At 35.9% G+C, this 20,610-nt stretch overlaps 1 protein-coding gene across 10 annotated transcripts in view; it reads right to left on the bottom strand.

The window, feature by feature from the left end:
* Window positions 1-227: 227 nt before the first annotated feature.
* The window catches only part of LOC118744873 (protein king tubby), a 213,359-nt gene continuing 192,976 nt past the window's right edge, over window positions 228-20,610 (bottom strand). For all 10 annotated transcript variants that reach the window (XM_036478264.1, XM_036478265.1, XM_036478270.1 and 7 more), the window contains 5 exons: window positions 7,613-7,949; window positions 6,996-7,520; window positions 6,748-6,938; window positions 2,190-2,327; window positions 228-2,123 (listed from right to left, as the gene is read on the bottom strand). In XM_036478264.1, coding sequence (XP_036334157.1) covers window positions 1,854-2,123; window positions 2,190-2,327; window positions 6,748-6,938; window positions 6,996-7,520; window positions 7,613-7,949 — 1,461 coding nt within the window. In that variant the 3' untranslated portion in view covers window positions 228-1,853. The remainder of the gene's footprint in view (window positions 2,124-2,189; window positions 2,328-6,747; window positions 6,939-6,995; window positions 7,521-7,612; window positions 7,950-20,610) is intronic.

Genomic DNA, 20,610 nt, shown 5'->3' with positions numbered 1-20,610 from the left:
TACAGAATAATATATTCGCACTGATTTTTTGAAATAATTTCGAAGTAATCATATTTTTGAAACTTGAAAGTCCGTTTAAAAAAATTCTGGCATCAAGGAGAAAAAATAAAAACGCAATTTCACTACATTTCACCCATAGTCTCCTGAGTATATTGATTGTTTCGTGTAGTTAGATTTTTTTTTGTTTTGTCACAGGGTGTAATAAAACAAAAATTATGAAATAAAATATAACGAAAGAAAATAAAACAAAGTCAAGTAAAATAAATTATAAAAGCAAAATAAAACTATGTTTTAAGATTTTCTGGCAAAAACATAAGCACAGTTGTCGCCGCTTACTTGAATCAACTGCTCGGCCAAAATATTGCATACATAATAGATGTAAGACTTCATACCGGTTGACAATGCGGTTAAGGCTCTCACGGTCTGTTCTGCCATCAGGCTAAGATACTGGTTACTCAGAGTTCCAGTAAAGATATTCACGAATAAGTAGATGTTGGGTGTAGAGTTAATCTAAAGCTTAGGCTTCCGTCTCACCTCCGGCAGCCAAGCGATAGCCTCGGATTACAGAATGATTTGAGTTGTTAGACAGGCTGACTTCCACAACTTATCAATACAATGTTTGGAAACTGTTATAACGCGGTATGCAAACTAATTGTATATGCAGAGTTGAGACATATTGCAACGATATACATTGCATGTTTTAATTATTCAATATAGCAATGAACAATTTTTCTGAATTTTCCCTTTTAAAAACACCAATGGTAACCAATAACAAACGAAGCATGAACTTTGTTTCCGATGCCCTGATCGCTCTAACGATGCGTTTCGAAACTTTTCGGATGCGTTTTGGAAAAGTGTCAATATTTTGTAGTTCGGCGTTATGAAACTTTATTCTTTGTACGTACGCAAAGCAATTGGCGTTTAGGAAGTCAGCCACACAGTGACAAGATAGAAAACTGCAAGACTGATGAATAGGCTAGGCAGGACAGGTAATATTTCCTGGCAGGGGGCTATAAGAGTAACGGGACTTCTTCTCAGTGCTCTGCTTCCGCGAAACTAAGAGTTAAACATCTCGGCTTTTATTTCATCAAGAGGAACTCTGTGAAAGTGTGAATTGTTATCATTTTATCGCCCCTTTTCGCCAATTTCCGTCCTAAGGTACAAATATTATTTACCACAATTTTTACTTAAGCTTCCGTATGCATACGCGGGCGGACAGACAAAATAGTAATAATCTTATAGAAAAGTGCTCTCGGGCTTAAAAATTAATGCAATAAATAATCGATTCATGCAATAAAATGTTTAACAAAAGTTCCGCTCCGATTTTCGGTTCACCCTTAAAAAAATATGTAAATATGTAAAACTCTATACCGAAATTGTATTGATTTCTTTCTAAAGATGCATTATTAACAATCATTAGATTTTGTATTCTTACTTTATGTTGGTCTAATCGCATCATAATGTTTAGCTCTGTTACAGTATTCTACATTTTAAATTAATAAATATCTTTCAGCTGTATAAATTTTCTTCAATTGTGTTTTTAATATCTTTTTAAATCTCGACTGTTATATGTACATATAAAAAATATTAGTTTAATCAAGTGGGTGCACGCGCATAGGTAAATCTTAAGCGCTTTGAAACGCTTTCAACTAAGGCAACCATTTTTTTTTTAGTAAATTCGTGCACTTTTTTGATTTGAACCGTACTCTGTTGCGTTAAGTTTAATTTAATTTTTTATGTTTAAATTACATAAATAATTGCATTTGCTTTCTATTATTTTGTTCCGATTATTTGGTTTTATTTTGATGTCCTCTCATTTGTCGCTCTTATTTCTCCTCCATTTTCTTCGCTTTCTACTCGCAAGCTATTTTGCCATCAAAGCTGCTCAATGCTATGGCAAAAGCTTGCAGTGCACACAATGGATAACGGTAATCCATGGTGAATACATCCTCGGAGGTACGTCCAAATTGCATGACTATGTAGTCGGGATCAGAATCGTGTACGAGTTGAAAGTTCTTAACCGATGCCTGCGTAACGCGCCCATGAAAATTGAGTACATATGATTGTGTTTCATCATTCCAGACGGGCGTTTTGTTATGCAACTCCACTATGTTGTCCATATTCTAAAGCGAAGGAGTGTATCAAATGAAATTTGTTGGTAATAAAGTAATGCAGTATAAAGGACTGACCTTCACCTTCCACAAGTCAAGTATACCCTGCTGTTTGGGATCAGCCGAACTGATTTTTACGCGTTGGTCTTCCTCCGTCATGCCGGGCAGTATTACAGTCATGTTGCGTGGTCCTTTGAAACCTAGTATATTGGTATCCTAAGAAAATTACAAAATACGAAATGAAGTAAGAAGGGATTTTAAAAGTAAAACAAAAATTAGTGTGAATGAAGTGACTAGAAGGAGTTCCAGTAACCGAGGATGTCATACGTACATGTCATACGATTTTACACGTACGGCTCCAAATTAGAAAACAGAGCATGAGGAACAATTAAGAATACAAATGTCTTTCTGTCTACCAGATCATTGCAGTGTCGTTCAAGCCCAAATACGGCCATACATACAAGAAGTCGGAAACAAGCTGTGATGAGAACAAGCAAGTGATGGCAAAGCAGTTTGCTTTGCATCTGGTAAGGGTTCCGCAGTATATGGACATACCAGGGAATGAGAACGCAAACGAGCTTGTGATAGGTGGTACTTGCATTACATTTTCGGGGAACATTTTCATGAAGAACCCGTTACCAGATGGGACATATGGAGAACAAAAGAAATTCTCGTTCTCACTCACTGGTCATATCTTAATAGGAAAGCATGCGGAAGGCCTCGTGGTCCGCCACAATGACTACTACAGGAGCTGCTACGGCAAAGAAGAGCCTGAACTCATCAGGAACTTACTCTGCGTTTGCCCTGCAAGATGCGAAAAAATACAGAAATTCCTGGGTGTAGAAGTGCAACAGCAAAGTTTAAAATAATGCAGCAGCTAAGTTTCGTGGATCAATGTGGAGTCACAATTGGTACCTGATTGGGCCTAGGTGTGTTGGCCTTCCTCCAAGTTCAGCATCCTCTTCAACCTACAGCCAGTGATCGGACTTGAAAAAAAAATCGTGTGGTAGAATCTGGAAAAAATGTGGTAGATTTCGAAAAAATGTGATAGATCTCAGGTTTTGGATCAAAGTTTGTACGAAAATTAAAAAAATTCTGCAAGGTTTCACATAAATTGCAAACATTTTAATTAGAATCTAAAAAAAATTTATTTTAGCATAGTAAAGTGCAAGATTGAAGTTGCTAAAATTTGCGTTGAGTTTTGGCAATTTTTTTCCTTGACAGTGTAAAGCAGTTCCTTCCATATCAAGATATGTTTCGAACATATTTTGAGAGATTTCTGCAACCTTGCGGAGTGCTGCCAGCTTTTCTTTTTATTACATCACGATGTAGCGAACAAATGTGGCACGTTCCAGAAACCGCTACATGGGATTTGCCGATTTTGACAATTCTCTAGTAAAAGTAAACAACGCTTTAGAAACTTTAGATGCACTGAAATTGGCTAATAATTTCACAAAAATCGCCGTTTCTTTAACATTTCGCTATTAATTATTTTTAAAAATCATATATTTTGCAATTTAACACAACAAAACCACATTTCCCGATGAAAATTGAATACTGAGAAATTTTAATATTTTACACTGAACACTATTATCGAAGTCAATGCGAAAAAAAATTGAAATGTCGCACAGTTCTGCGGGTTTTGAATATCGCCTACAGAAGGGTTGAACATAATATATGCCAAGCACTAACGGAATCATCCACAAATTCTGGAAAAGTAAAATGGAATCATAGTTCCATAGCCTCAGTGGTTCATAATGTCAAAGTTAAGATTTTTTTTATAATTCTTACCGGTATTTTGCGTAAAATATGTTGGTGTAATTTTTGTGTGTGTACTCCTGCTATCGCCTAATGTGAATTCGCCTTGTGAGAAATTGTATATTTATATAAAAAAAATAAAAATGTATTTCCCGTAAATAAAACATTCAAAAAAAACCTATACCTACATAAAACTGGGCTCGAATCACGGTATCCGTTGTCGAATGAAACTCGATTCGAATCGAATGAAATAAAACGACAGTTGATTTTTCTCCTATTTACTTTGAATTGCAAAATAAACTATCAGCTATGGAAATATGTTTCGTTTGGAATACGTTTTTTGTAAGAGACTGCCAAACGAATCGTCTGCAAAATTCAAGCATTTCAAAACTAATTTTAATCAAACAGGCAGACTTCCAAAACTTACCAATACAATGTTTGGTTACTGTTCTGCTGCAGCATTTAAACTGTTTCTATATGCAGAGTTGCGAAACATTGTAACCATATACATACATTGCATATTTTGAATATGCAAAAACAAACGAAGCATCAGCTTTGTTTCTGATGCGCTGATTACTCTAGCTATGCGTTTCGATACATTTTCGGATGCGTTTTGGAAAAGTATACATTGTCAACATTTTGTAGTTTGGCGTTACGGAATATTATACTTTATACCAGAGGTTCCCAAACTTTTTTTCTCGTAGACCCCTTTCAAAAATTTACGGGTTTCGGTGGACCCCCTGCTGATACATTTCTAAATATTCCCAAAGCTCGTAAAAAAATGAAATGTGAAAATTAGATCTAACAATGTAAATTTGCATCGCGGGTGAATTCAAAAACTGAACTCAGAGTGGCCAAAATAAAAGTAAAATATTTTCTTGTGTTCTATTTATAAAAATAATGTGATTACACACTTGTAGGTTTTAAAAAATAGAGCTCGTAAATACATCAAAATACTCTCTCGCTCGGAGGAGTTATATTTTTTAAGAGCACTGCGGGCGCTAGCGTTATTTACTTTATCTTCACCATAAACTCATCAAATGTTCGGCTCACTCATGAGTTTGTACGTGGAATATATGGCTGCGTTTCTTTATACATTCCGGATAATCCCATTTCACAGCCGGAATAAACAGAATGCTTTTGAAATATACGTTAACATATCATCAGGAACGTTCTAAAGAATAAGTAAACAAAAAAGTTTATTCCAAACGTTCAGAATGAATAAAGAAATTCAGCCTATGTAAAATAGTTTATTTGTATTAATGACATCATTTTTATTTTTTATTGCTCCGAGTTTTAAAGTGAGGCGAAAAATATTTATCACATTTTTAAAACACAAAACTTAAAACATCAAAACGGCTAAGCTTTTTACGCCAAACTTTTAATTCAGAAATTGACAATAGAGAAAAGAACGAGTGTAAAAAAATCTATGACAAATAACCAAGCAAGCAAGAAGCACAAAAGGTGTTCCACCGTCTCATCTTCTTCAAGGCAAGATGGGCAAATAGACTTGTCATTTACGCCTATCACAGTGAGGTGTTTGTGCCACGTGAAGTGACCAGTCAGCAGTCCAGCAAGTTGTCTGCAGTGTCGTCTGCTCAGTGAGAGCAAAAAATTAGATAGACCTTGTGAGATTGAGCAACATGAGTTTTGTCCACCTGCATCCCCTCGATGCCTCTCAGTCTTTGCTGAGCGAAGTATTCACCCTGTTTCTGATGGTGGCTTCGATTGCCAAAGGTGGGAGTGCTAAAACTGGTTGCGGACCGGGGAGTGCCTGGTCTGAGCCAACTCTGGCCAAATGATCAGATGTCTCATAATCAGGTACTCCTGAGTGACCTGGTACCCAGAGTAAAACAACCTCGTTATGTTCAGCAACATATTTTGGTCGAGACTTGCATTGCCGAACTAGTTTGGAAATACTTAAATAGAGGGCTGTCTAATGCCTTAAGAGCAGCTTGGTTGTCACTGCAATCACGTAAACTCCTTCCTCTCCACCTATGTATGTTCCACCACGTAGTCCATGGCTTTGAGTATTGCAATTACCTCAGCCTGGAAGACCGAAGCATATTCCCCTACAAAAAAGAGAAGGTTATCTCCATTAACTTTGAAAAATACCTTATTTAAACACCTATAATTCAAAAGTTATGCAGCAAATCGATCAAATTTTTTTTAAAGCTTCAACTATACGTCAATGAATCATATCCAAAAGCAACCAGATTGCTATAGTTTACAACAGTGAAAATAAAGCTAAATAACACAAAGGTTACCTGTTTTTTAGATTTGCCCATATGTTTTTTGTTGAATATTTTATTGACGTAAAATAAATTTTTTTGTTGTTTTATAAAGAAGTTCAAAAACAAAAATTCCACTAACAAATTGTATGCATAATGACACTAAGAATTACAACAAATACACCATTTCGACATTAAGAATCACCAAGGCTAAAATCCAGCTGCTCTGGTAACCCTCTCTTGCCTAAATTCGCCTTCATTTATCCTATATCAATAAGAACTATCTAATATTGTTTCGTAAAAAAAAAAACTACCAACTTCTATCAATTTTTGTATGTAAACTCTACCACCATTATTTTTTCCATGCCCGTGCACTGTTTCTGCCTCTTGTTTCTTTCACTGGAAAATACACCTCGAACTAAAGTTTTAGCCAAATGCACTACTAATTTGATTTACAGTCCGGCTGCACTCAAAATTATAGGGTATGCCACCTGATAATTATCGCAATATTGCAGTCTTATAGCTCTGTTGCTAATACTCAACTGGAAATCCACTGACCTGCTCCAGAAATCGCGCAGTAGTATGTGTAACTTTATATACATTCTATAAAACTATCTAACCTCTATACAACCCCCAAGTCCACTTACGTAAATGATAACTGCCAAGTCGTGCCGGGGGTTTTCTGTGCTATCCTTGCTGCCATTATCGAACACAGTAAACGAGGTACCGAACACATTTGAACGCAATTTGCCGCAGAAGCCCTCCGCATTGCGCGATAAGTCTGTAGGATCGCAGCTGATAATGTAGTTGGATGTTTTACTCTTCTTTCGTTTGCGTCCTTAAGGCAGTGCAACATTGTTAAATATCCACTAACATTTATATTCATTTTACTTACCTCCCAAGAGGAATATTTTCTTTCCGTAATCCCGCTCCAAATGTAAATAGTAGATAGGAAACAGTCCACGATCCATACCCTTGCGGTCGCGGGTTATGCGGCACTTGAAGAGCACACCTTGCGACGCCGGCTGCATAACGAATTGCTCCATGTTGCCGACGACATCGCCTTCCGGTTCGCCGCTAGCGTCCACCGGCGAGGTCGTTTGCTGTGCACTGTTTGAGTAGATGGCAGTGATGTTCGCAGAGCCGGACGAGTGGGCCGATGAGCTGCGCGGTGCACTGGTGGTGGCAACGATGCTGTGGTTCAAAGGCATTACGGGCGCTGCTTCCTCAATATTGCGATTCGCGTAATCGTCTTCGTCCAATGTGCTGCTGTCCCGGTCGTGGCTGTATGAGTGTTGCTGATGCTCTTGCATTTGTTGTTGTTGACGTTGTCTTTGCCTTTGTCCGTTGATGATGGCGTGGTTGACAGGACTACTTTCGTCGTCTTCAAGCTCATGCGAGGATATCTCCTCAATTAAATCTGTAAGCAAAGCAGAAATCACAGAGGAGTTAGGGAAATAATATATATGCATTGACTGTAAACTGCTCAATAATAACTTTCATCAAGCTTACCATCCTGATTGATGATGTGGCTCGTCCCATGAGCTGTCCGCGGGCGCCCATTGTTCGAATTACTGCCGCGCTGTCGGCCATTTGTGCTGACCATGCTGTTACTAGAAATGGCGGTGGTTGTTGTTGGTGAGGTGGTGGCGGTGCTGTTGCTTAATAATTGATCGGGATTGTGTGGCGAGCTGATGAACTGCATGGGACCATCGTAAGCATGCAGCTCGCGGCTATTGTCCGTTGATGTGCGCAGTCCGGACATAGGACGGGTTATTTGTAAGTCGCTGGCCTGCACCATTCCAGGAGAGGCGCGCTTTTGTCGTATATACGCTTCCATTAGCAGGCGCTACAATGAAAAGGAAAAGAGGAAAAGCGGTTCAATAAATAAAACTCAAGCGCATTCGCACATATGAAATATAGAGCTCAAAAGATAGTTACTCTACTACCAAACAGATTTCAGAACTACATATTTTTGCATGTACGCTTTAGACATGAATCGTGGAATTTGAAATTTTGGCTAGTATGTTTTGCTCTCAGTGGAAAATTAACACATCACTTAAACCTACTAAGTATCTTGAATTTTACCCACAGTAGAATAGTTATTTATTTATTTTTTATCGCCCATTAGTCGAAATCTGAATCCAACTGGGTATAGTCGTTCTTCTGGGTATAGCTTGGTATCCAGCGCTCAAGATAACCAAAAACTCAATATAAATGCTAAAGAAATGGCGAAGAAAATTTCTTGTGTTAAATTTCCTTCTAAAGGTTTTTGTGAAAAAAGAGCACAAGGAAAACCCATGTTTGCAACATAAATATACGCCCGTTTCATTATTTCGTGAGGAAAGAGTGATGCAACAGGCTGCGAATTATCGTATGTAAAAATTCCTAGGGCAATTTTTTTTTTCTTGACCGTGCCCTTAAGTACTGGATACTAAGCTTAATTAAGTTACAATTGCAAGAATTTACTCAATACCGATTCTTGCGTTCCTGTGAGTGTACGTGAGCAACCCTTGTGGAGTCTGAAGTTAGCATCGTCTCCTCATCAGCAGGTGCAGCTGAAAGCGGCTATTGTTTTGAAGCAGTTTCATGTATTATACATTTGAATCTTTATACATATATCCCTCGTCATCAATGGGCAAACTCGCCATGCGTCCCTGTGCTCCTAGCAGCGCGACGACAGTTTGGTGTCGAAAAGCTGCAGTCACATCGTACAGCCGCAAAATTTTACAAACTCCTCATTGCCTGATTATAAATGAGCGGTAAGATCCCATTTCTGAAGCACTTCATATAGCTGCTGAAGAAGTGGCATTCAAAGACACCCTGCAGCAATGGCGACGTGAGCTAGTATTGAGCTATAACAAAGTGAACGCCTAGAACCGAGGAGAGACATCTTTTCAAGAAGAGGTAAAGAGCGGCAGTAACAAGTGAGTGCGAAGATGTTGAGATTGTGGCAAGCAGGAATGCTACTCGAACGCACACACGCAAGATTCAAGTGGCTTTAAGGCCAGTTTTAATTCCTGTCGAGAAGAAAATGGAAATCTAGCTACAGACGTCTAGAGAACACTTCTCAATGATAACACAGGTCATATGACGAAGAAGAACCCAATGTATGGAACTATCTTTCTTACACTCGACAAAGACGAGAAAAGAGCGAAAATTTGGCCTGATGAATATATGAAGTAGAGTCCAACCGATTAATCGTGGCCGATTGGTACCGAAGAGGATGAAATGGCATACTGAACGACTTTTTAATAACAGGGTCATTAGAGCGGATTAAAAACATGAATTTTAGAATTCGAATTCGACGGGATGTGGAAAACTTGTACTTATAACCGTATCGAAATACACCACAAAAATTCCAGCCTGAGTTTGCTTCACCATTATCTGACAACACCGATAGAAGTAGATTTTCTGGAAAATAATGCTTTATTGCTACTGACAGTGACAACAATGTCTCGTTGTTTCTTTGGCAAATACCTTGAGTTTTGAATCACTTCAAGCGATATCGCGAATCAGGAGGGAACATGTACTTTTAACAGGACTATCACTAATGCTTTTAAATTTGCTGAATGCCTTGGAGTCCTGTCATACAGCCGAAGAATCCACATTGACGCTGTCAGCCATTTAAAGTGTCATTTAGGAACAACAACTTTCCTGACAAAATCTGCACTACAAGATCCTGACGGAATAGCATTGGAAATTTCATACAGGTACTTTTTACTGAGTTCTTTTTTCTCAAGAGATGGGAATTTTCAGAGACGGGAAATTGCTTTCCGATTGCTCCAGAAAATGTGTTAGGTCCAATAGTGGAACCATCAAGATGTTCCAATAGATGTCTGCGTGTGATGCCATTGCAATGGCCTGTTGCGTACGACTCTTATAGTCTGCATTTAGATGAGTGCCATCGCAACTAAGTGCGACAAGACTCTCAGTTCCGTTCCCACGAGCGTCGGGTCTACGTTGTCGGAACAACCCAGATTTTTATCTGGTCAAGGACTATCACTCCAGTAACACTTCGCAAATACACTTTGGGGAATCTGTATGCTGTTACAACAGACGCTCAATTCCAACGTTTTGTTCTAAAAAATCCTAAATACATATATTGAAGTTGCTCCCTGGACAAGAGAAATGTGCTCCTCTGTTTGTGTATGCTTATAGAATGTAGCCACTTCCTCAACCTAAACAACAGTATTTACTTTATTTACGAAATAAATACCTCGCATATTTTTAAGGACGTTATTGGATGCAACACATGAAGATCTCACCGTAGACCTAGGCCTTTGTATCTTTGGGTTGTCAACAACAAATAGCGTAGCCTCGTTAGTGACAATGTCAACATCTTTAAGAACAGCAAATGAAATCGCAGCAGTCTGTCTGTTGAACAGTCCATACTAGAGATGGGCACGGGCCTAAATTTTCAGGCCCGGCCCGGCACGAGTGCAAAATCAACTTTCAAAAACACGCACGAGCTCGCACGTTAAGAATTTTAGTGGGGCCCGGCCAGGCACGACGGGACACGTCTCAGCCCGGAAATAAAGAGCCAATTTTTATTGTATGTATGCATATGTACATATTTTTAATTTTGTGTTTTTGTACATATGTATATTTACTTAAGCGAATCAATTTTCTATATCACAGATTTTTATAAAATATTTTCTGGGAAGTAAAAAATTGGAAGGTATTTTATGTACAGATATGTAAACAAAACTACTAAGTATCTTATTTTTTCTACCGGTTTCCAAATATTTTTATACCCGAGCGCACTTGTGCATAAGGGTATATTAATTTTGTTCACATAACGGTTGTTTGTAACAGCCAAAACGAATCGAGATAGATATAAACAATTGTATACATAAATGCTCAGATTGAATAGAGAAGTCGATTAAGCCATGTCTGTCTGTCCGTCCGTCTGTCCTCTGTCCGTCTGTCCGCGTACACGATAACTCGAGCAAAAATTCAGATATCTCAACGAAATTTGGTAAGTAAGTTTCCATTTATCCAAGGTAGGTTGGTATTGAAAATGGGCGAAATCGGACCGTAACCACGCCCACTTCCCATATAACGGTAATTTTCAGAAATACGAAAACTGCGATATTTAAGTAACTGCTGAAGATAATTCACTCAAAATAGATATTTACAATAAGTTTTAGACGAAAAATAAGAATATTATAAATTTTTGGAAAATGGGCGTAGCCACGCCCACTTATGGTTACATGTGTATATCTTGGTAACCGCTTCACCGATTTCTTCCAAACTTGGCACAGTTGTTGGCCTTGTTACGCGACACCAAATGGCCGACAATTTTTAAAATCGGACAATAACCACGCCCACATCCCATATTACGGTAATTTAGAGAAATACGAAATCTTCGATAAATCAGTAAATATTAAAGCAAAATTATTCAAAATTTATCCTTGCAACAATTCTTAACCAAGAAATACGTTTATGATAAAATTTTGGAAAATGGGCGTAGCACCGCCCACTTATGATCTCATATATGTATCTCGGTAACCATTCTACCAATTTGTACCAAACTCGGTATGATTATTACGCTTGCCACATAAAAGCAAAACGTTGAAAATTATTGAAATCGGACTAAAATTGAGGCCGCTTTTCATATAACGGTAAATTTCAGAACTGCTTGAAACTTCAAAATTTCGAAATTTAAGGACTAATTTACTCAAATTGACTTACCATGTAGCGGTAGCTTTCGGAAAGGTGAAAGTCATATATTAAATACTTGCGCCGGGTATTTAATGTTCGGCTCCGCCCGAACTTAGACTTTCTTACTTGTTTTTTTTTTACTTTTCTCTTATCAAAACAGTTTTAATATGTACTATTTTGTTTGGTATAAAAACAAAAGCTTATCTAAATTTGTAGTATTAGCAACGGGCTTTTTCGTGGCTATTCGTGCTTTTATGAAATTTTACTAAAAGCCCATGCACGCACGAGATCGTGCTGACAGCAAATATTACGGCCCGGACCCACGGGCTTACGCAGGGGCCCAGACCCGCGGGCTTACGCAGGGGCCCGTGCCCATCTCTTGCCCATACCGATCACTAACTAAAGAAGTTTTCAAGAGCGATGCTCTCGTTTGCTCTTCGGAACTGACAGACCTTGTTTTAAAATCAGTACTACTGCTAAGAGATTCATCAAAATCAGAGTCTGACTGAGGCAAGCCATCCTGGACCTTCTTTTCTCCCCTTTTGTGAATTATTGCAGAATTATTTTTGTAGTATTTAAGCTTTTCGGGACCAAATAAAACATCTTTCCCAAAAAGTGATTTCACTCAAAGAAACTCAGTAAGTTTTTATTAGTCTTTGTTTCCTTTTGAAGAATGTGCCTCATATGTATTTATCTATCTTTATCGAGACATTTAAAAAAAATATATTTTTATGAAAATCGGCGTAATTATTAAAATAATATATATTATTTTTTAATTTGAAGGTTTTAAAAAAACTTTCTGTTAAAAATGTAATGCTAAATATTAAAATTTCCAAAAGCATATTCTGCCTGAAAAAAATTCACCCGAAAATTTGTGATCCGCCCGGTTCACTTTTCACTTTTGGTTTCCATGGTTTTACTAAGGGCGAATGACAAATTTTCGGCTGAATTTTTTCCAGGCGAAACTCAGGATAAGGCAGATTGCTTTTTAAAAATCTTTTCGGGAAAAACCATTTTTAAATAAATATTAAATATTTTTTTGAAGAAAACTATAATTTTTGCAATAAAAAATAGTTAATTCGGAAAAAATAATTTTTGGGAATGAAGATTAAAAAAATAATTTTTTAGTTAAAAAATTCTTGGGTAATCAGTATTTTACTGGACAAAAATTAATTTAAGATTTTTACGAAAAAAATATTTTTAGTACCCTTATGCATGAAAAACTAATTTTTATTTTGAGGGAAAAGAATGCTTGGGAAAACATTTTTCTGAAAAAACTACTTTAAAAACCCCAAGAAAAAAAAATATTTTCTAGCATTTTTTTATAATAAATAAGTTGAAAAAAACAGTTCTTAGCTGAAATTAATAAAAAATTTTGGGAGCAAATTATTTTCTATATTGATTTTATTTATTAGAATTTGATTTTTTAGACATCGATTAATCACATTTTACAAATGATTTCATGATTTTCTAATTATAAGCTTAGGGTTAAGAATAAATTCTCTGCTCTTTTCGAAAATACATAGGGTGCGTTCAGAAATGCATCAAGCCAAAGCATCAGTCTCTTTTACTTCTAAACTATAACTGATAGAAATGCCTTATTTACGCAACTAAGTTCCAATTAGGCATTTAATCGGGGTTGCGCATATTGGACATTTCCATCAATTATAGTTTAGAAATAAGTGCGTCTGATGCTTTGGCTTGATGCATTTCTGAACACACCCATAATCCCTTCGGTAACAATTTTAAAGTAAGCAGCAGGGATTGAAACCTTTTGATATACATACATATATCTAATCCATATTCAGCTACTATCTAAGTAGTTTCAATAAATGGAGTCTTAGGCGGGCATCGATCAGAATGGATGCCAACACTTTGTGCTAAGAGTGAAAGTTCGCCCCTCTAACCACTCGGCCACGACGGCCGATAGAATAAGAAACAAAAATGTGATCGCTAAATATTTTTTATCATCTAAGACTATTTTTTGAAAAAAGGTTCGAGTTCAAAATACAAATTTGTAGGTGGTTTCGACGCAGTCCACTGAATTGAGACAAGAAATTTTGATTGGAGTGATAGCGTTTAACACATTTTATGATCCGCTTGGGAAAGCCAAAACTTTTTTCCTAATGCTTCCCAAAATATACCAACACCATACTGTGTACAAGGGAACCCCATTCGAAATCCGTAAATGACGAAATCATGTCAGATATAATTAAAATAAATGATGTTGGCATCGGCATTAATTTACCACTTACTGCAGCTTACTGCAAAAACAATTGCAATACGAGTATGTGTAACATTTACTGAATGAAAATCATTTGCAAGGGTTATTCAAGCACACATACATATGTACGTACATGTATACACATACCCTACCAGAACAGACCGGGTAAATACTGCATATTTTACAGGTAGCTTTACCTGGTGTATTGGGTAAAGTTTCTCTGAATTTCTTAACAGAAAGATGAAAATTTTACCGTCGCTTCTGTAAATTTTTGTGTACGTGTGAGTTTTTCTACGGTTCAAACGTTTGAGTATAGAAAGTTTTTGAAGTAATTTGTGATTGGGTTTGAGATGTGAAAACGAATATGGAATTGTATTGGAGCGTAGGGTAAATTGTTCTGGTAGGGTATGTACTTCAGTATATTACATATCGCTAGCTTAGAGTGAAAAGTTGCTAAGTCCCTATTTGAAAATTGTACAGGAGAGGAAAAAAACTTCTTATAGCCATTTTTTTCAAGTATTTCGCAAAACTTTGAATACAACATCTTACCTGCTTAAAGCAAAGACAAACTCCATACGAATCAAAGGGATTCGATCTTTATTTAAAGATTTCGTACTATTTTAGCCTTATCAAATTTTCGGAGCTTTTTTTTGGGCTTAGCAAATTTTCCTTTCATTCAATATAAACGAGAAAACATGAACAGGGACCTTTACCCTTTTCGAAACGATGCATTTTTAAGTTTCTCTAACATCCTGTATCAAAATATGAGTTTTCATAAAAAGTGGACTTAGCAACTTTTCACTCTAAGCTAGCGATATGTACATATGCATATTTACATTTCGTCGCCTGGGTAAAAGATTGTCGTAAGCGCAATTTTGACGATTTTTAGTTCTAGATGAAGTTACATATTTTGAAATAAGGTATTTCGATTGGTGTTATCCGTTTTTAGTTATCTCCTTTAGTTTCCGAGATATTGACTACAATTTTTTCGATAATTTAGTAAAAATTTAGTTAGTGATGCAGTCATTATAAATCAATCAATAACTTAAAAATGGCGTTCTCCATATTTGGATATCTCCTTTAATTTCCGAGGTATTGAGTAAAAAGTGTCGTTAATTTAGTAGAAATTTTGATCACATTTTGTCGTATTTCATACAAAGTGGCTGCCAAATTGTGGACAAATGATGCTTACGACAAAATTTTACTAAAGAAAATCCTTCATAAACTCAAAACTGATTAACAATAAACATTAAAATTTAAATAATTTAAGAATTTTGTGAACTAGTAACATTTTCAGAGACTTTGGGTAAAATCTATCTTCGCGTTTTTGAGAAATTGCTATCCAAACTTCAATCGCGATTTCTCACAACCTGCCGAAATTAACATACGACAATCTTTTACCCAGGCGACGATTTATGTATGTAAATGACCACCTCGACATCGAAACAATTTTTTGTAGAAACACAGTACGAAGCGGCTTAATCGAATTCAACGATAGCAATGTGTGGCATGAACTTGAAATTTGCACACAATTCAATTATGCATTCAACACAATCAGTGCTTCGCGAAAAAGTCTTACAAAACGCAAACCAATTGAAATTGTTTTCAAAAGCTACATACGAACCCTGCGCTTTTTGTACAGCCATTTTTCCCTTTTGTTTTTGTCAGTTTCAATTTTAGTTTCGCATGACATTGAAAATTGTTTTGCAGCATTGCTAATTGCTTTGTTGTGTTGCACCTGCAGCGTTTTCTCCACAACGAATCGACGATATTTTCCCGCCATGAAAAGCCATAAACTTGTGCTTTTAATATACATACAATTCCCGTACTTAAAATTCAATTGACCGCATCTCATATCATTGAGTATGTCAGTGTGGTGAAGAACTAATCATACATGTTGTGGAAATAAGTTTACCCGGCATGCAAATTAAGAAGTTTTTAACGTAGCTTGGCGGAACCTCAAGCTTGAAGAGGCCCAGAACTTGCCTGTTGTTATATGTAAGTCAAACATTTATGATGGTGATAGATACATAAAAATGTTACCTGCATGGAAAATTGCAGAGCTGCATCCCGGTCATCAAACAAAAACTGTCAGCGCATATGCGTGACGGCACTCACGTCTATATCAAAAAAGTAGACGAATTCATTTCGTTGGGAACCAGCGCTAACACCGCTAATAAGACCAGCCTTAAAATCCAACTAGGAATAACTCCTTCCAAAAGTGCTACTTTGGACTGCGTACAAAAACCACACACGGCGCTTGGAGTGTCCGAGAGGAAGATTCTGCGGAAGACATAACGGGCCTTTGCCGACTTCGAATTCTGCGAACGATGGAACTATGGAACTACTATATGAGTTTCAAAATGACATTTTCATGGTGCAGCGTATTAAAATACAGCGGCTTCGCTGGCTTAGTAATGTCGTACGAATGTACCGAAACGCTCCAGGCCTGAAAGTACAAAACGCGGACCCCGCTGCACAGCCATTCGAAAGTGGAATTTTTGTGTTCACAATTCAGTTTTCAATCAATTTGATTATTATTATTTTTTTTTTGTAATGAAAGCTAATAAAATTTGCAAGAGACACGTTGAGCCCAATATTTTGTTTGTTCGTATTAATTTTATAGTGCAAAATGCAGTAAAAGTAGCAATAAATGTTACATAATAAAAAATAGTTGAAAAAAGCGTAGGGTTCTCCCAAATCGAAAACAAAAAAAAAATTGAACCAAAATAATATTTTTGGTTTTTATAAATATTGTGGGTATGCAGTTTTATAGATCATTAAATTCTAGTATAAAAAAGTGCAAGTTGCAAGTGACTAAGGGTTCGCGTTGTTTTTAATAATACAACAAACGCTCTTATTTCCCATTTAACATTCAGATGTGCTCGAAATGTTAGCGAGAAAAATTATTAATAAAATAATGTAAAAAAAAATATTTTTTTAAAAACAAGCTTTTGTTTAACATAGTTTTTTACTTTTGGTAACCCCCTTCTCCCCCCCAGCATCAGTTGGCAAAAAAGAGACTGCTATGCTCTATTGGAGGAGAAGTGGTATCTGGTCCGAAAATACTGATATCGTAGTAACTGATACATTACTGTGCTTTGCAGTATAGTCGCATATTATTAGTGAATAATATTCATGAGGAAAGCAAAAGTTGAAAAAGCAGTGATTTTATTAACTGTAGACAATTTTCGCTTTTACCAAGCGTTATTCATTTGACTTCATATTTTCAGATGAGGAGGAAACTTTGCAGCGAAGTATAAGGTCGACCGAAACATAGGTTATATGTCCGGCCCATATAGTAAATATCGTTTTTCCCTTTGCTAAATATTTTTTTCAACACAAGATTTGGTAATTGTAACCAAAAAAAGTGGGGCGCTCACAACTGTGTCGTAAGTGTCGTAATAATATTATCACAACAAAAGGCGCCGTCGAGGGAAAACTCAGGCCCGGGACAGAAAAATCACGGGCCCCTATACATAAATGGTATTAATTTAAAAGCATGTGATTATCTTCTTTAATGTATACGAGTCAGAAACAATCAGCACGAATCGGAATATACATATATAGAACAGAAGCCTATAACGAAGGAGCAATTACATTGTAAAAAAAATAACAAGTTATGGTTCTGATATTTCAGGGCCTTTAACAAGTCCGGCCCCGGGGTGATTCACCCTTTTGCCCCTCCCTCTCGACGGGCCTGACAACAACTATTGCAGTTGGTAAGACTGTTGCGATGAGTACAAGAAGGCGATGAGAGTGTTGTTTGTGATGGCAATACTGTCGAGTTACAGTTACCGTTGTCGTACTTGTTCGCCGCACGCGTTATGCTTTCTTCACTCAAATACACATTTTTCATATTTTGAGAAAAGCATCGGCAATGAAATAATTTTTTTCCAAACTTGAAAAATATATTAAATTAGATCGCCATCATGAAATTTCAATAAATCTCAACATACTTCAACCATGCCAAAAACAGGAGATTTCGAATTTTTTTAATCATCTTAAAAATATTTTCAAACTAAACCTCTCTCTTATAATACTTTTTCAATTAACTTATCCCTGAACTCAAATATTTGTATCTAGATTAAAAAAGAGGACAACTCCCTTGCATGTAGTTTAGAAATGAAGCCCTTTCGAAACCATTTCTATTGATACCCCTATTGTAATACTTTATTGAAATTATTAAATAGTTTGAATTTAACTTTCTGAACAGTTGGCAATCTTTTTAAACCTCTTTTGTCCGACACTCAGATATGCATTCAAATTACATAATTCCTGTAATTCAAGTTGAAATTGAATTTTCAAATACGTGGAAACACTGCTACATATACTTATGTAGCTTAGATATAAAGCCTTTTCACGACTTTTGGGTCAATATACATATATATCATAATAGCTCATTTAACTTATAATATGATTGTAATTGAATTTATTTTTAAAACAGGTGGCAACCCTCTTCAAATACCTCAGAAGATTCCACATGTTCAAGCTGACCATTTCTAAACACTCTTACGTTTGACACTTTAATTTGAGTACAATTAATTAATATTCGACTTTTAAAACAGGTGGCAACCCTCTCCAAAACCTTTTCAACTAAAACCTAGTTAAAACCCGTTGGTCTGACACCCATACCGTGATACATATTCCAATTATCTAATTCCCTTTATTAAAGTAGAATTTGGTTTTTAAAACAGGTGGCAACCATCATGAAGTTTAGAACCAAAACCGTTTTCAAAAACATTTTGTTTGATACCCATATTGCATTAATTCATTTATATTAATTGAATTTAATTTTTAATCGGCTGGCAATCCTTGTGAAACACCTCAATAAAATTCTAAATGTTCAATCTGAACTTTTCTTAAGAATCTTTCGTTTGAAACCCATATTTTCGTTTTTAAGATAGCTTGCGAATAATTAATTTAAATTTGACTTTTTAAACAGGTGGCTACCCAGCTAGATGCACATATGCCATCGATATCGCTGAGCTTTTGCACCGAAGTTCTTTGCCTTTTCCATGACCCGGTATCGCTAGACGGGTATCGATGATGAACTACTGCAGGAGCTTTCAAAGGTTAGTTCTGCATGACTATCCGATACTTAGCGTGGACCTCGAAATTATAAGAATAAGGAAACTTTACTCAGAAAATAACCCTATTTAAAATAAGCTTTATCATTAAATATATATTTAAATAGATGTGTGCATATTCATGTACATACATATATATCAATCACATGTATGTACATATATATGTATGTATAAATACATATGTGCGGTGGCAACACGTGACGATCACTGCTGATCGAACGTCTGATAACACACGAATGTAAACAAATTGTCAATGGAGTAGTGAAACCGAAATCGAAAGCGTAAGGCAAAAGCCAACAACAAAGAAAACTAGTAAAAAATCAACACAATTACTATTTAGTAGGACTAATTAATGTTATCAATAATGAGCAATTAGAAGCGTTAAGAGTGATTAACTAAGTTTATGTTTATATGCGTACGCAAGCATGAATGTATGTATGTAGGTATGTTTTTAAGTACACAAATATGTATATGCACACTCAACGTTGCCATAAGTAAAGATTTTTTGGGCTGTTTTTTATTAAAAATCTTCCAAAAAAGTTTTTTAAAAAGCAAAATTTTACACTGAAAATATCTTTATATTATCCTTGCTACATCATTGTAAGCAGCAAATAAAGGAAGAAGAAAAATGAAATATGAATTCCCCTACAATATTATCTGCCTTCTTCTCTCGCACTAGTGAAGAGAGGAAAAAACAGAAGCTTAAATGAAAATGGAAAATTTCAAGTAAACTGCATTTTAAGAAATACTTTCTTATGAGTTTACATGGATAAATGAGTAACGAGAAAAAAAAGAGCGATAAGCTTTGGAAAACAATATCTATTTAAAAATATCAATAAAACATCTAATTAAAAAACTCAAAATTGTTATGGAACTTTGTCGAATTTTCTTAACTTTTGTACAAAGACTGAAGTTTGCATTTACATTGTTTTTGATATATAACGAGCTATTCTTTCATAAACAAGAACAAGTAATTTTTAAACAAAAAACACAAGCGACTTCAATTTCCATACAAAAATTAATCGTACATTTCTTTATGATCCAATGACCGGATCTAAACCAAATTAATATGGGACCACCCTTGAGGTACCACCTTTCCAATAAAAAGGAGTTATCGAAATCGGTTCACGTGGTTCAAAGTTATGCGGTAACATATATACATAAAAAAAAAAATTCCACGAATTGATAATCTCCTCCTTTTTTGAAGTCGGTCAAAACTTGCAAAATGTCGCGACCCTATTTAAATTTTCGCCAGCGAATACGTATATATGTGAACTGTGCTAAAAATTTTGTGATGACACGAGGCAATACTCATTTTAAGTTTAAGTGGTTATAAAAAGCACTTTATAACTTGAAATTGGTAATTTTTTCAGCCAACATAATAAGGGCTATTTGCAGCCTTAAAGTCAATATTGAATTTTGTTTCTTTTTAGGTATTTTTAAATTACGATTTTTTGTGGGCGAAAATATTTATTTTTAGCTTTAAAATCTTATTTTGAAGATTTTTTTTCCGAAAACTAAAATTTTTA

The sequence above is a fragment of the Rhagoletis pomonella genome, unplaced genomic scaffold (genome assembly GCF_013731165.1).
Source record: "Rhagoletis pomonella isolate Grant_MI unplaced genomic scaffold, Rhpom_1.0 Rhpom_scaffold_00008, whole genome shotgun sequence".
Lineage (NCBI taxonomy): Eukaryota > Metazoa > Arthropoda > Insecta > Diptera > Tephritidae > Rhagoletis > Rhagoletis pomonella.
Note: the sequence above shows the minus strand (reverse complement) of the source record. Positions and strands in the feature narration are given on the sequence as shown.